The 16,581-nt window shown below is 52.5% G+C and overlaps 3 protein-coding genes across 3 annotated transcripts; 1 reads left to right on the plus strand and 2 right to left on the minus strand.

The window, feature by feature from the left end:
- Positions 1 to 19: 19 nt before the first annotated feature.
- On the plus strand, positions 20 to 4,489 carry KRP23_3203 (uncharacterized protein; the record flags this gene model as incomplete). The annotated part of the gene is made up of 7 exons (XM_067888021.1): positions 20 to 78; positions 151 to 456; positions 530 to 1,422; positions 1,490 to 4,014; positions 4,091 to 4,183; positions 4,252 to 4,339; positions 4,410 to 4,489. The coding sequence occupies 7 exons, from the start codon at positions 20 to 22 to the stop codon at positions 4,487 to 4,489; spliced, it is 4,044 nt and encodes a 1,347-aa protein (XP_067747302.1).
- A 45-nt stretch (positions 4,490 to 4,534) lies between these two features.
- KRP23_3204 (Protein-lysine N-methyltransferase EFM1) lies at positions 4,535 to 6,226 on the minus strand (the record flags this gene model as incomplete). The annotated part of the gene is made up of 3 exons (XM_067888023.1): positions 4,535 to 4,647; positions 4,710 to 5,259; positions 6,215 to 6,226. The coding sequence occupies 3 exons, from the start codon at positions 6,224 to 6,226 to the stop codon at positions 4,535 to 4,537; spliced, it is 675 nt and encodes a 224-aa protein (XP_067747303.1).
- A 4,620-nt stretch (positions 6,227 to 10,846) lies between these two features.
- Positions 10,847 to 11,368, minus strand: KRP23_3205 (uncharacterized protein; the record flags this gene model as incomplete). Its single annotated transcript, XM_067888024.1, has 1 exon — positions 10,847 to 11,368. The coding sequence occupies one exon, from the start codon at positions 11,366 to 11,368 to the stop codon at positions 10,847 to 10,849; it is 522 nt and encodes a 173-aa protein (XP_067747304.1).
- Positions 11,369 to 16,581: the final 5,213 nt, after the last annotated feature.

Raw genomic sequence — 16,581 nt, forward strand, 5'->3', positions numbered from 1 at the left:
ACACAATCCAATCCGCATTATGGAGCTGCGCTTCCGAGGCAAGAAGAGTGCAGAGGACGCGGACACCGTCGCGTTCTGGTAGGCTACAGGTCGCAGGAGCGAGCCTCGTGTGTGTATGCCGCTTACTGACTGGGTCGCTGTCTGCTGCAGGCTGTGCGAGGGATCGAAGAAGCGCCGCGTGCTGGGCAAAAAGTCGCTGCCGCTGGCTTTGGCCGCCGCCGAGTGGGATTTGCCGCACATGCTAGAGAACGAGGAGCTGCACTGGATGAACGAGTCTACGGGCCTCGTGGTGCCTCGCGACCAGGAGCTGGGCAAGTTCGTCTCGGATAGGGATGTGGTCCGTCTCTGCTCGACGCAGGAGCTTGGCGCGCTGCTGGACAAGTTTGCCACGCGCGACCAGGAAGTGGCGGCGGAGATGATGCACCCCAAGGCCCTGACACCCATGAGCGCGGCTCTGTGAGACTCTTTGCGTTGCTGCTGGGCTGTAAATGCAGCAGTGCTGACAAGTTTTGTATTGTCTGTGGTGTAGATCGCGCCTGAAGAAGATCAGCGTGACGAACCCGACGCTGAAGAAGCTGCAGAAGACGCTGGATGAACGCACGAGTCCTCATTCTACGACGAAAGTCAGTGAGGAAGACGCACTGGATCAATCTCCAGAGCTGGACCCGATTTTTGAAAGTGGCGAGATCGAAGAGATCACGGAGAACACTGGAAGCCATCCCAAGACGTGTGATATGTGCGAGGTCTCGTGGCCTGACGACGTAACTGGGAGTATGTATCGCTGGACGAAGCTGGGGATCATCACGCACCAGGGCTGCGCACAATTCACTGCCGATGTATTGGCGCAGCATCCTGAGATCACCACACGCGAGGAGTTTCTTAGCATCTCCAAGATTACTGTCTCGAGCTTGAACAAACCAGGCACTTTCCACGTCACAGTGCATCGCGCCATGGAGCTACCAGGGACGCAGTTAATTGGAAAGCAGGCGCCTTACGCTAAACTGTCCCTACTTCCTTGGAAGGAACCGCTGCAAACCAAGCCGGTTGAGAACGGCGGGCGCAATCCAGTGTGGATCGATGCGCACGAAAACTTGATGCAGTTCTCGCACATGTACAACAGCACCATTACACCGATCCCGCTACTGGAGGTTGAAGTGTACAACTACAACTACCTGGCGGACGATCAAGTTGCTTGCACATTGGTGGATATGAGCCCACTGCTCCGATATCCTAACATCGCGGTAAAGAGGTGGTTTACGCTGTCATCACGAGCCCTGCTCACACAAAGCACGGGCCAACCCAAGATCATGCTCGAAATCAAGTTTGTACCGACCGAGGGGGAAATCAGTACCACAAATGCGCACAAGTTCCGCGTCCATCAGCTGAAGTCTATTGGACTCGTGATTCCAATTTGTGCAGTTTGTAAGTAGGGATATTGATGTTAGCGATGATTGATTGTGTGCTAACATGCCATTGCGCTACGCTACAGGTGACCGATCGATCATGAATGCGCTGAAGAGCATTTGGGGGTATCGGTGTGAGCTTTGTGGAATTGACGTACATAAGGCTTGCATGATGAAGGCCACGATTCAGTGCGAATGTGTTGCCCCGGAAGTACTCAGTACTGCGCAGGAGGAAAAGGAGCACGGGGGCATCAATTTTCGGGTTCTAACAGACGGTGCTGCGCGCCCCGCTGGCGAATTGTTTGTGAGCTTCCGCGGTCTACACTTGTGTACTAAGCACTGCCGAGACGATTTTCACGCAAAGAATATTTTCGAGGGCGATACGTACTGTCGGCTGAAGTTCGATAGCATCGTGCACGAGACCAGCCCTGTGCTTAAAAGTGCTGACCCGATGTACATGGAGAACTTGTGTTTTAAAGTCCGTCATCCGAACTCGACCTTTCGTATTGAAGTGATCGATTTCAATTCGGACCAGTGCATTGCACAATTGAATGTAACACTGTTTCAGCTTCTCCAGCGCGAAGCAGACAAGCTCATTCGTACGAACTCAATGCTGATAAGCTTGCGTGAGCCTCTGCGCCATGTCAGCCTGAATAACGAGACCAACCAAGCTGCAATCAACGACTCGTGGGCAGCAGTTCCGGTGCTAACAGATCAAGATCATTACAAGTTATCGTCACCTCTGACGTCCAAATCCCAACCGGATGAGAAGCTCGGCTATGCGCTGATTGATTTAGAGTATGTGGAGCGCAAGGAAGACTTGCTTCGCATACGCCTGGATAACGACTCCTCGCTCCTGGAGCGTGAGGACAAAGAGTTCTCGGTGGAATCATTGCGGGTCACTATTGAACGATTTGGTCGAGCAGTGAAGATATTTCAAGGGATTGATGCTGGGTATGCCAGCATCATCTCGTGGAAGAACAAGAAAAAATCTGCTGTGTGCTTTATAGTGTTCGTGTACGGCTGCCTATTCGCCGACTTCGAGTACACACTATCGTACATATTTGGAGGGGTTCTCCTGTACATGCTGTATCGACTGCATATTCGGCTTGAAGGGGCCTTTGTCGCGCGTTGGATTGGGTACGAGGAGTACGAACTCGAGCAGGAAGAGCAGCAAAAGCTCTATCGGCCACTAGCGGACTTGCACGTCGCTGTGCACGAAGCAAACCTCTCCGATGAGACGGACAGTCTCCTAAGGGAATCACAATCACGCCTGAAGGATGTATCGTCCTCAAAGCTTGGCTTTTACGTTCGAATCAAGTATCGCCCAAACGATAACCAGACTGACCCAGGAGATATAGTGCTCAACCCCTCTGGCTACGAGGAAACTATTGTCGCCTGGACGAACGTTGTGGGTAAAAGCCGAAAACCAATTTGGCGCATCAGCAGTCTTCCATCTACGCCAAACACCATGCCGACTGCAAAGCTCCGAAAAGTGCTCCCATTCAGGAATTTCAACGTGTCTTGGCGTCATGACCCAAGGACATGTACTTGCGACCAGTGTGCTGCGTACCAGCGGAGCATCAAAGAAGAAACGCAAGCGTCTGTGGGGGCTCAGAGTTGCGGGGTTGACCACCACGCCTACTACTTCCCGATTCCGCAAGCTTCTCGAAAAAACTTTTCAGGTCGCGATGATTTGGTGCCGTGGTCGTTACTCCCTGGCATTCTACAATTTGATTTAGGTATTTCACTGAATGGCGAAGCAAAGGAAACGCCCGATTTGATTGCCGCAACAGCAACGATTCCGCTTCGGAGTCTTCTCATGCCAGGAAAGAAATCGAGTGAGATGGTGCTCCCGCTGTCTTCATTTTCAACGCCCAGTTCCCCAGACGATCCAAGGTCTCAAAATACGGAGAAACCGGAGGGTGACTGCCTGCTGGTTCGTGTTGAGTTACGAGTTCCAGAGGGAAGCAACATGTCTTCGAACGACAAACTTCTGCAGCACGAAAAATGTGAGACGCAGGAGGTGAGGCCCGCTCAGCTTACCACAACTCGCAAGAAGCGGCCAGTCCGTCACGTGGAGCGCAGCTTCTCGGAGTTTGTGTGCGAGAGCATGATTGAAAAGGAAAAATCAAAGATTATCGGTGCAAATTTGCTCGACGCCTTCTGGAAGGTGAAAGACACTATCAGACAACTGCAGACCGAGATTGGGCGGGCGTGCGGTGCTTTAGCCTGTGCGGAGAATCTGTTGAACTGGACGCATCCATGGAAAACTGCAACCGCTTTCACCATGGTGGCTATGCTGACGCTGGTATTTTCAGTCGTTCGTGGTCGTTGGGCGATTCTAGTTTTTGGTGTGACGGAATTTGGCGCCGTGTTCATTGACGATGCCCCGACAAGCAAGCGCGTTCGGAAAATCCTCTGGAATTACCTGTCGTCTCTTCCTACAGACCAGGACCTGATTGAACTTTACAACCCCGAACGTGCCGTCTACATGAAGAATCGCAAAGCACAGCAACAGGAGGACGAGCAAGTCGCCGTTTGCCTCCGCTACCACGCACTGTGGACAGGCATCATTTCGTCAAAAGCTGAGGGCGATCGCAACTCCAAGGTTCGTTTGTCGTTTCCATACGCCTACATATTGGTGGCTGTGCTCACTGTTCGCTTTCGTGTCTCCTGCTGCTTAGAGCTATTTCATGGTGTGCCGTCCGTATCGTTTTTTGCTGTGGAAAAGCGAGGATGACGCTGAAGAGGGGTCCCAACCACTTCTTCAACTGCTGGTATGTGCGAAATCGATGAGTGGGTCAGTTCATGGATAAAGCATTAATGGTGTGTGTTGTGCGAGCAGTTTGCGAAACCACAAGCCATCGCTGACAAGAGCGACGATAAGGTGTTTGCTTTTAGTGTGATGGGGGTAAATGCCAACGGTGGTGAAGGTGAGAAACGAGAATCTCGACTGTGTGTCAACACTTATCTGACACTGTATCTCGTGTGCGTGGCCTTCAGAAACTCGCGTGTTCACTTTGGACTCGCTGGAAAAGAAAGATGCTCTCCTGGATATTATTCGCCAGAGCTGCAGAGTGTAGTGCAACTTTGTTCGGCCAGATCGATTCGACTCTTAATCGCCGCTCTTAATGGTAAGAGCCTCCAGCTTTCCTACGACTCTTTCCTCCGGTGGCTGTACGGTACTGCCTATTCTTCTCTGCGTCGTCAATAGCTTGTTGTTTGTCTGCGCTAAGACGTCCTGTACAATTTGCCTCCTACCGCACCTGTAAGTGATCGCTGCATGGAGGCGGTCTGACGCACCATCTTGTAACAACCGCTCGTCGTCAGCAGCAGTTCCCCACTCCGCTATTGTCTCTGCAAGGATCTCACGTAGCCACTCCAATGCGTCGCACAGCGCAGCTAGCTCCGAAGTCTCAGCAGCAGCTTCACTTTGTTCTCCGTCTGGGTCCGCAAGAGCCGCGAGGAAGCTGGGTGGGAGCAGCTCGTCCAGTGAGCTCTGGCGGTCGATCCGGATCACTCGCTTCATGAATCGCAGCTTCCTGCCGCGAGGCCCCGGACGGTCCTTGCCGATCTCAACATCCACATAGTCCCACTCATTGTCGGCCAAAGCGAAGCCGTAGTCGAGCATCAGCTGGAAGTTGGATCGGCGACCGTACGAGTTGAACACTTCTTCACCCTTGGCGAAGCTCGTCGTCCCCGACGGATAGAGGCGGAACACACCGTTGTCGTCCACGCCAAAGTCGTATTTGGTCGCCACGTTGGTGTGGTTGAGGCAGTCGGCGAACGGCACGAGCGCTGTCCACGGCAGTCTGCGCCCGAACGTCCTCGCCTGGATGGTCTTCCACGCGAACTTGAACTTGTCCAAGGTGGAAGAGCGCAAAACAGGTCATTGGTAGATCAGGTCAAGTTAGGTCAGGAAATAAACACGCCATGCAGCTGGTACTGCAGAACGAAATCTGCGGAGTGCAAAAGTAGTTTATGGAAATGTGCATACAGAACATTTCTGAGTAAGCAGAAATGCTGCTAACCGCCCATCGGCTAAGAGACACCTCATTAACCGCCCGGGATCAAGCGACGCTGGCAACAGACATATAGAACGACAGTATATAACGGACGCCTCTTAAACGATTCCCTCATTCTTCCTTTTCCCGGGTATTCCTCACCTAGCAGAGTTTTGCGCCGCGTCTTTGGTGGAGATAATGAGGCCTCGCCTGCGTCGATCGGCCAGGCTTCAGCCCCATGCACCACCTGCGACATCTTCAAGACCATCATCTCAACAGCAGTCTACAGAGTCAAGCAATTCTCCTATCGGTAAAATATGTTGCTGGAACGCTTATGGATTACATAGGAGGCTAACATTGTGCACTTGTCCAGACACACTGATGCTACCTCATACACAAGCCAATACAGCCCGACAAGTCGCTGTGCTTACGACGGAAAATGCAACCCTCCTTTCCACACAATTAAATATGAATTTCTTACTGAACCCTGCATCAAGTTCTGAGGACTCGCTAAGTGAACCGCGTGACGATAACTCGAGTAATTTTGACGCTGATTTTGAATTTGGGTTCTGTGATTTTGACGAAGTGGGTTTCACTGCTGGCCTCCACGATGATGACGACGGAAATCGCAATATGGATACAGAGTCTAACCGCAGAACTGGTCGAACCACTCGATGGATCGGTGGGTACAAGTATACACGCGCAAACAAATCCATGGCGAAGTTGTCGTACAGATGCAGTCACTATCGATTACAATGTAAGGGGAAATGTGATTTTGTTTTTCGTCTACAAAGGTACACAAACTTTGTCGCCCATACTTGTGGACGTTTTGCTGGAGATGCGGATGCTGAGGATGATCAGCCTAGCATTGTGCGAGACGTCACTCTGGCAATGAAGCGGGAAGTGGATAGGATGGCTGTCACTTTAACGGCTACTAGATCCAGTATTTGGGAGATGGTAAGAGCGAAATTTTATGGCACGCGCGATCAAACTACAGGGACTGTAGGCTTGACACGTGAGTACGTGCTCCGTCGTGTTAACCGTGTGCGCGCTGAAGAATTTGGTGGGTCTGTGTTTGGTCAGATTGAAGTTTCACCATGGTCTCAGGTCCTTGCAGAAGATGGGACGGCTACAGACACAAATTTCCACCTCTTTCACTTTTCCTACTACGACAAAGCCAGCAAGACTCGCGAGCGTCTACTCGGCTGGGGTCACCCTGTTCTTCTCAATATGTTGAAGCAAAAGAAGACATCCGTATTCATTGATGGCACTTTTCGTTGTGTTCCGTCACGGTTCAAGCAGTGTCTTGTATTCACCACGTACGATCCAGCGACCAAGGGATACTATCCTTGTGCTTTCGTTCTCTGTACTTCTAAAAAATACGCTGTGTATTTCCACGCAATGCGACTCATATTCGATTTCACCGACGAATGTATGGATCCTGAGTTCGTTTACTGTGATTTTGAGGCCGGATTGATTAAAGCTGTTCGAGATCATTACCCGAATGCAGCACCAATTGGGTGTCTGTTCCATTTCAAACAGGCGTGCAAGAGGAAAATGAAGAAGTACAGAATTCCTGAAGCCGAGTCTAGAATTGCAATGAGGAGTGGGGTATTGGATATGTTAACCGTAGTACCTCAGATGAAAGTGGAGAAGCAAGGCGTGACCTGGGTGAAGTCCCACATTGCAGATAAGTGTGTCGCAGCAGGCTTAGTCTATTCAATGGACAAGTGGAACGAGTTCTGGGGGTATTTCCAGCGAACATGGATTGTCAAATTTCCGCCGAAACTTTGGAATGTGGAGCCGTACACGCGCAATGTCGTGAGTAGGACCAACAACCCGCTAGAGCGTTTCAATCGCGAATTGAACGCAGCCATTCCGGGGTCACATACTAACCTGCCCGACTTCGCTGCTAGCATCGAGAAATTAGCCCGTCGATACGCAAATCTTAAATCTGATATTGAGTATGGAAGAGCTAGACAACCTCAACGACCGCCGATCAGACTCCCTCGGCCTGTTCAGCTTCCTGACATCACCCCCGATATGACAACCAATAATCTTCAAGACGGCATTGCTGACGATTCCAGTGATGATGGTGAGCTGAATTTGATTCGAAGTGACTCTAGAAGACTGGTTGTTCGGAGCCGGGATTCATCAGCGCCTGAAAGCCTTTCTCGGGTATTACAGGCTGGAATTCCTTACGATAGCTCCGAAAACGAAGATTATGCAATCCGTAGCGAATCCGACTCCATTTACTAAGAATGTGTTGGAAATCAATACAAAGCGTTTAGTTTTAGTGTGTGTTCGCGCTTATTACGTTGTACTAGCTATTGGGGGTGTTGTCCGCAGGTTGAGCTTGGCCAAACCACGGGTAGCCATATGATAGTAGTGGAGCATCGAGATCCGCGTTGTAGTCTGCTGAAGCCTTCATCCTTGCTACTGATTCTCGGTATCGCGCGTAAGCCTGGCTCAGTCTCGCCAGCGCAAATTCCTCGCTCGGGCCATCGCTTGTCGGATCTGGTCCCTCCATCGTTGTCGCTCTGACGATGGCAAATACATCACATAATCTCGAAGCTATTGTGTTAAACGCCTCATCAGAAGTGGTCGATCGATCTTTATACTTTGCAACATGGACAGCTCCTTCGATGCTTCTGAGTAGAGCCTCAAGAACTCCCGCGAAACTTCCGTTGTTGTATGAGATCTGCATGCGCACGAGCTCTTCACTCGCTACTATTTCGTAGTAGCGAGTGCGCGCAGTTCGAAATTGCTGCTTCAGATTATCTCCAACCGTTGCAGATGAAGGCACTTGAACGGAGTTGGAAGTTGCAGAACAGGATTCTGTGATCAACTTGGCCATCGGCTTCCTTTTCACCTTCTTCATGGATCGTAAGGATGTACGTCTGTTCAGGCGCCTCTCATCGATAATCCCTGAAGTCGTAAAGGGAAAAGAAGAGTCAGGGGTTTCTTTCATCAAATTGATACGAGTGGGCTCTGGAATCGAAAGCCACGATCTCCGCAGCGCCAAGCCGCCTCGACTGCATAGCCACTTAGTGTCGCTAACGACTAGGTCGTCTCCGACGAGGGACTGTCGTTTCCGAGAGTACAGCTGAGCGAAGGCACTTCCGCTGCCCTCCGCAAACTTCCAGAGTGCTTGGTGGCCTCTCATTGCTAGGGTGAGTGGCACTCTACTGTGCAGTTTGAATATGAACAAACGTTTGTCCGTATCGACGCAGTACTGAACAAATAGCTTTGGAGTGATCTAATAGGCCAGTATAGAAAACCCAAGTAAAACAGCAGTGCTCTTAATATAACATTTTACATTGGAGAGAGTCGATAGGCCAGGAATATATCGTTTATAAATAGTTTTGTACGGCAGCGTAGTCTTAACGGAGTGTTTTGTATTGGGATGAACAAATAGGCCAGTAATACGCAGTATAGAAAACCCAAGTAAAACAGCAGTGCTCTTAATATAACATTTTACATTGGAGAGAGTCGATAGGCCAGGAATATATCGTTTATAAATAGTTTTGTACGGCAGCGTAGTCTTAACGGAGTGTTTTGTATTGGGATGAACAAATAGGCCAGTAATACGCAGTATAGAAAACCCAAGTAAAACAGCAGTGCTCTTAATATAACATTTTACATTGGAGAGAGTCGATAGGCCAGGAATATATCGTTTACAAATAGTTTTGTACGGCAGTGTAGTCTTAACGGAGTGTTTTGTATTGGGATGAACAAATAGGCCTGTAATATCTAGGATACAATAGGCAAGTATGACAACATCGTCTTTAAAAAACGTTTTTGCATTGACCAGAAATATACAGTCGACAACGCTTCAGTATAACAGCACCGAGCATAATATCCAGTATATCGTTGGCCAGGAGTAGACACTATGCTATGCTTATAACAGCTGCCGCCTTAAATTATAGGTTTGCCTTCCAGTATAATTAAATCTAATATAAAATTGACTTTTCTGATCCACTCATTTCTGCACTACGCAGATTTTGCTGTTCGCGAAAAAATATGCATTCGCCTTTAGCCCGCCCGTCTGACCATGTCAGATCGAAAGGCATTCCGCCAGGCCTGCGTCCTTCACCTTCGACCTCAAGGCCGTTACATGAGCGACCAAGCAAGCCGCCATCTGCGAAGCAGGCTTCTGCACGAGCTACATAATGCTACCGATACGGGTGAGCTTCTTGGGTCGGCAAGGGCTATTCTCGATCAAATACCTCTACGGCGTATTACGCTCGACGAGTTGAAACGATTTCTAAATCCTCAGGTTTTGCGAGGACCCCAAGAAGGCCAAGACGTAGAAGAAGCACAAGCCGAGCCGGAGATGCAGCCCCGCCAGCTACATATTGAAGCCAATACGACGAGTCCAAGAAACCCTCCGGCGCCTCCAACCCCACCGGCATCGCGTCCAAGCACTCCACCGGCTCCCGATCATCGCCGTGAGCGCGACAGTTCAAGGCTCAGAGTGTTCCCTGCAACCGGTGGCGGGGAATACCCATTCATGGCGCTTTTGGGGCAGCGTTACGTCGAAGGTGAGGTTGAAGTGCAAGTCCAGTGGATGCCCACGTGGGAGCCAGTCTCTAACCTAGACAGGGCTGATGTTGCAGCACTGCAGCGAGAGCTGCGGGGCCAACGCTGCTCCAGGCGCATCTAGGCATTTGCAGAGTGTACTCACAGCTATTCTAAAGGCGAATACAGATAAGGTTGTGTACATCGTTGGTCTAATTGCTTAATATCTCTGCCATTAAAATGCTTGTGTCTTATTGCATGGTAGTCTAACGTTCAACGCCAGTAGGCTACAGGCTCAACACCATCAGGCTACAGGTTCCACGCCAAAAGGCTACAGAATACCCACACCTTTAGGTTACAGAGGACCCACACCAATAGGCTACAGAACATCAACACAACCCGCCAAATGCACACCAATATAAATCCAATACATACAAGTATACAAGTCGAAGCAGTATGCAGCGACAAGAACCAAACAAGCGACGAGAGAAAGAAGTCGAGGTGTGATATTTATCTCTTTAGACTATAAGCAAACAAGCGTATAATAAAACATTGCATGAGTTAGTCTATCAGGCCACTGTAACAAGTGAAATATGAAGCAAAACGTACCGTGTATACAATAAACAAGCTCCCAGTGACTCTCCAGTGTCCACGGGGGCGCTTTCGATCTCCGCGGCGCTTCCGGACTCCTGCTGCTTCGGCGCGCTTCGAGTCTCCTCGTGCTTGGTGTCTCCGCGGCGAATGTTGGACTGATGCTGACTTTGTCCGCCACGCTGTTTTTTAGAGCAGGCGAGACGACTGGCTACGGCAGTACCATGTAAAGACGGGTGTGTTCGCAATCGTATAAAGCGTAATCATGCGACAGTATACGTGCTTTTTCTGTTTGTGATTTTTTTTGACCTGATCTGCCTTTGATCAGTAAAGAATGCTATCGTCCAAGGTGTAGAGCGTCTCCGGGAACTCGGCCGGGTACTTTTCCTGCAGTCTGGTCATCACCCGTCGGTAGTACACTTGGATCTCCGTCGAGCGTCGCGCCGCGGCTTCCACGAGTCGCTGGTCGTGCAGCTCTCGGAGCTCGTCCTGCGTCCAGTCCTGTACGCTCTCGGGGTACGGCAGGATGGCCAGGTACGGGTGGAAGAAAGAGCGCTCCTCCAGAAGCAGCTCACGCACGATAAAAAGCGCCAGCACGGGGTCGTCACGCGAGAACACGTCGCGGTTGTCCAGGAAGACGGGGCCCAGCTGCGGGTCGCGCCAGCACAGGTCCTCCGAGATGAGCAGTCGGCGAGGCACGCAGAGCATGGGCTCGGCTGTCGCGATGTGCTCGGTGGCCACGGCGCCGCGCAGGCCGTTGGGCGTCGTCGCCGGCCACTGCAGCTTGGGGAACGTCGTGCCGTTCTCGTGCAGCCACTGCAGGAAGCGCTGCTCGGGCGACGCCATCTTTGTTGCAGCTGGTGGCGGAACCCGCCCTGATCCGTCCATTTTTCCACCAGTCGTTCAATAGCCAAGAGTCTTGACTCCTCCGACACCTCGAGGAGGTTAAAGGAAGGGCACGCAAAGACTCCGACGACGCTCCTCTCGAAAACAACCACCGGCACCGTCATAAAATATGTGACCTGATGTCATTCGTCTGTCGATTGAATCTGGTTGATCTTGTAGCGAGAAGTTGGTGAGGTAGTCCTGCAGCGGATCCGGTGTTCTTCTTTGTTGCTGGAGATAGGATGTGCGTGTCGTGTATGTTGTCGCCAGTGTCCGAACTGTGGCGTGCTCCATTGTGCATCGAAAAAATACTGTCCACTTCCTGGATGTGGCCTGGATTTGCACTGATCCATGCTGTCGATTCGGAGATATGTCTTTGCTGCGCCGCCTATTTGTTTGGCGGCTTGGAGACCATTGTCCAAAATTCCGCCTCTCTTAGTAATTATCCATCCTCCGTTCAGTATTGAATTCTCCATTTGGAGAGACCTAGACGCAGTGTGCGGGGCAAGACTGTAACGGGGTACACCGACGTGTACCCATGTTACATAAAGAGTGACGGGATGTCTCTCTTTTGTGCCCATGGTACGTGGTACCGGTTGGCGATGAGCCAACCATTGGGCACTTGTTTAGCTGTTACTATAGTTGACTTAGAGTTTGTAAGGATCCAGCTTGGCCCACCTATAAAATATATTCAGTCTTTAAACCTACCGTCTAAGTCGTAGTCGGTTCCCTTAGACCGGGAACCGTGAACTTGTTGTTCACCGAGAGCTTACGCTCTCTAGCACTTCCTCTGTGCAAGGTGCTGTGTGCCCCGCCACACTTGGTAGCACTTGTAGTCAATCCATGCCTACGCGGGTAGGATTGGACTACCTGAATCCTCTGTGGTCTCAAAGCCTGAACCACTATGGAACGAAGTGAGTTTCCTCACTTGAACGACTCGCAGTTCGAGTCTGGGAGGCATCTTTGGGAGGGATGTCCTCCGAGGCTTGGCGTCGGTGACGCCAGCCGAGCAAGTCGAACGCGTGAACGCGTTCGACACGTATGAGCGTGAGCTCATTGCTCACGTACAGGTAAACCTGCAGGCCTATGTGGCCGAGCCGAAGCCGGTCCAGCCGAAGCCTTTGCGGCTGGCTGTGCCTGCGTTCGAAGGGAAGGAAGGTGAAAACCTTCACTTCTGGATCCGAGAAGTTGAGATCGCCATGAGGGCGGGTCTCATCTCGGATCAGGGACTTCGCGTTGCGTTCGCGTTGTCCAACCTAAGCGGTCGTGCCAAGAATTGGGCGTACACGCTGGAGACGACGTCTCCTGGATGATTTGCATCCTGGGAACAGTTGTGCGAGCGGCTTCGCGCTGCGTTTCTCCCGGCGAACGATGGGTTCCGCCAGCGCTCACGCTTCCTCGCCTGTAAGCAAGGGAAGCGCGAGCTGTACGAGTACGTACAAGAGATGCGCACGTTGGAATCATCGTTGGTGGGGAACCCCCTGCCCGAAGACGTCAAGACGGCGGTCTTCATGGACGGCCTGAAGGTCGGTCCCGCACGCACGCAGTTATTCCGCGTGCATGAATCCACTATGGAGGAGGCGATTAAGATCGCCCTCCAGGAGGAGTACAGCCATAAACACGCTGGCACTCCGGTTGTTGCGCAACTTGTCGTTGCGAACAACGAGCCAGAGCCTATGGACTTGAGCTCTGTTGAACTTGGCTCGGTCCGCTGCTATAAATGCGGCGGACTAGGACACTACCAACGTGTGTGTCCTTCGACTGGGGTGGGGAAGAACCCATCCCTCAAACCCCGAGGGCCTAACGGTCGCTGGCGCAAGCCGCGGCCAGGTGGCCGAGGGAACGGCGGCCACAAGTAATGGCGGCTTCCCCAGAGGGGGGAGAGTTGAGTCTCCGTGACGGGTGTGCGGGTAGCGCACACCATGGAGGCTTAGCCTACGAGAGACTTTATGTCTCGAATCAGGTGATGGCAACGCTGGGTTGCCAGTAGTACACGTGAGTGTACGGGGGTGTTAATATCCCTAGGAACGTTTAGTTCCAGGGGCGTCGAATGATTTCGTACGCCGGAGCGATTGCCAACTCTCTGTGAGAGAGCATCGGCAATGGTCTGCGTAGACCTTGCTGTCAGGTTCACATACCTGAACAGCTGCGACCCGTACGTGGTCGTGGACACGTACGGCGTCCGCTTGGGTGCGCCGTGCCATGGACGCACGCACCCTGAAGCAATTGGTGTCGGAAAGCCATCGAGGCTAGCCGGCACCCAGCCTCTGGCAGAGCATTGGTGAGTCATGACCCCACCTCTGCCAGAACACACGGTATCCGAAAGGATTACCTGGACGCAATGGCGTCCGCCGACTTAAGGAAGTCGTCGGAGTAGTTGCAGCTGCAACAAGTGTTGAGATACCGTCCACTGCGGGCAATGGACCGCCACAGGCAATGCCGGTGGACAGGACTAAAGCCCAGCGAGTGGAGCTGCAACGCCAGCAGCACCCACCGCTCCTGATCGTGGCGCCATACAGGTCTCGACTGTATCGGCGCCAGGGGATGTAAGTCTCCCCAGTAGAACAAGTCCACGTGAGGCCAAGACGGTCGAGACCGTGGCCAGGGCTGAAGTTGCCGAGAACACCTAACCATGTGCCACACGGAGTCGATGAGATTCCCGACTCTGTCCTTGAGTCACCACCGGCCGTGGGTAACGAAGAACCACGTCGGGGTAGGCATTGACGACGTCGTCGCCTTCGTAAGCCGAGTCTGTTGAAACAGACTGGAGTCGCCACAAGCGACTCGGAGTAATCAACGCTCCTCAGGCACGGCCGGCCGAAGATGCAATCACATCTTCGACGGCGAGACCTGTCAGGTGAAGGCGGCGGTCATAAGTTTGACCGCCCTGTCGGAGGTGTCAGATTTTTTGAACCTCGAGGGAATGTCGCTGCACGACTTCCTGGTCAGCCTGAAGGCTGGGGATATAGTACTCCTGTAACCGGAGACCTCTCCTGAAGAGTCGCACCCTTCTTCTGTTCTGGACAGGAACGTCCTGGAAGAGTTCCGTTGACGTAATTACGCATAACTGCGTAACAGGTCGCAAGACCATGTCCATCGCGGGTAACCCTCACGGACCGCCAAAGGCTTAGCCGATGGACAGGGCGTCTTGCCCGGCATGTGTGGCTGCCCTATACCACAGCGTCCATCGCCGAGAAGTCGTCGCGCCGTACGGGCATCGACTTCAGTAGTGCCGAGTGGCACTACCGGACCGGTGGTTTAAGTCCACGGCCGAGATTGTGGCCAGCTGGAGGTTGCTATAAGCACCTCCTGTGTGGGTAACCAAGTTCCACGCGGAGTTGATAAGACTCCTGGCACCACCATCAAGACGTGGGTAACTTAGTTCCATGTCCTGATCACCGCCGATGACACCGTCGCCGCCGAAAGTCGGGTCTGGGCACGTACCAGACCGGAGTCGCAATGAACGACTCGAAGCTATGCTCCTCAGACACGGTCGGCTCGATGATGCAGCCAGTTATCAGCTGCTACCACAGGCCGAAGTGTCAGCATTGCTGTATGCCGAAGCGCAAGCTGCGCTTGGGTTCCGAAGAACCCAGTGTTTCACTTCATGGCACGAGTCACATGGTTGACGTCGTGCCTGGTGCAATGTATATCGCGCCCGGTCGCCCAGACCTTAACTGAAGAGGAAGACGCGGGTTGCGCTTCCTGTGTGGGTAACATAGTTCCACATACCAGTCACGGAAGAGGTGAGCCCATGGTGGCTTCACCCGACGTGGGTAACATCGTTCCCCAAGTCAAGTCGCACAGACTCAAACTGTTCCCGGGCTGGAAGAATTCCAGCCGCGGTTGACCCGGTTATCCCGGAGGGGGATCGATCGTAAGAGGGGGAGGTGTTTGGAAATTCCTCTCCTCCCAAGTCTCTAAGGGGACTAGCTTCCTCACGGAAGCTGTTGGTGGCATGAGCCAACAACTGTACTGCATCAGAGCTGCACGCTTGCGGCACTTGAGGCAGCCGTGGTACATTGAGCACGCGGCGTACCTCTGGTGTACGGGAGCACAGCCCCGTACGCCGACGCGGTCACATGTGGTGATGAGTACCGTGCATGCTTGCACGCACTCGGAACATCTCAATGTTCTAGTGGTAGCCGTAGTACACGGCGAACCACTAGCGTATGAGCTCACAGGCCCGTACGCCGTCGTGGTCATGAAAACGACCGAGTGTCGTGCAGGCTTGCACACACTCCGACCGTGCCCTGGTCTTGGCGATGCACGAAGCAATCGCCGGCACCATAGTGAAGGTGGTAGATAGTGCATGTAACTCTCCACCATGCTTCAAGTACCGATGGGTACCTCGGTGTCGATGTCCAACACCGAAGCGTCTATGGTACGACGACCTAGACGCGGGGTGGAGCTTGCTGCTCTACCTGAAATGCTCTTAGTGATGAGCAGGCTGCTAAAGGCAGCCGCCGTATCACTACGACGAAGCACGATGCTTAGTGCTTTGGTCAACGAATGACCTGAGCGCGTGTAAGGCCCCAATGCTCCACGCGCTCAGCCATGACTAGCGTGGCCCATGCGGGTCCGCTAGTCATGGCAGGAGGTGAGCTGCGAGCTCCCTCCACTCTTGGGCTATGTGATACCCGGGATGGTGTCAACCCACACGGGAGACACAAGACACACGAAGTGTCAGGGAGGGCCCACGGTTCCTCCCAAGTGAACTGCAGGTGGTCAACGAGAATCACCGCAAGTTTGGATGCAGTAGCATCCCGTGCCGAAGCGCTGTGCGCTTGCTAGCACCGCAACACGAGTTGTTAAGGACGTTGGCTTCGCGGCCGACATCGTCCTTTGTGCAAGGAAGCACCTCGCAGTACCCGCCACGGACACAAGTCACTGTGTGACTGTCGAGAGGGCGCGCCAGCCGTGCTGTGGCTGCGCCCGGGAATTCCCAATTTGGGAGTTCCAATTCTCTCCCTTCTGATTGGAGAATAAGGTGTGATTCTCCGATAAGTGGGGGAGGATGTAACGGGGTACACCGACGTGTACCCATGTTACATAAAGAGTGACGGGATGTCTCTCTTTTGTGCCCATGGTACGTGGTACCGGTTGGCGGTAAGCCAACCATTGGGCATTTGTTTAGCTGTTACTATAGTTGACTTAGAGTTTGTAAGGATCCA

The sequence above is a fragment of the Phytophthora ramorum genome (genome assembly GCF_020800215.1).
Source record: "Phytophthora ramorum isolate Pr-102 chromosome Unknown Phyram_PR-102_s0003, whole genome shotgun sequence".
Lineage (NCBI taxonomy): Eukaryota > Oomycota > Peronosporomycetes > Peronosporales > Peronosporaceae > Phytophthora > Phytophthora ramorum.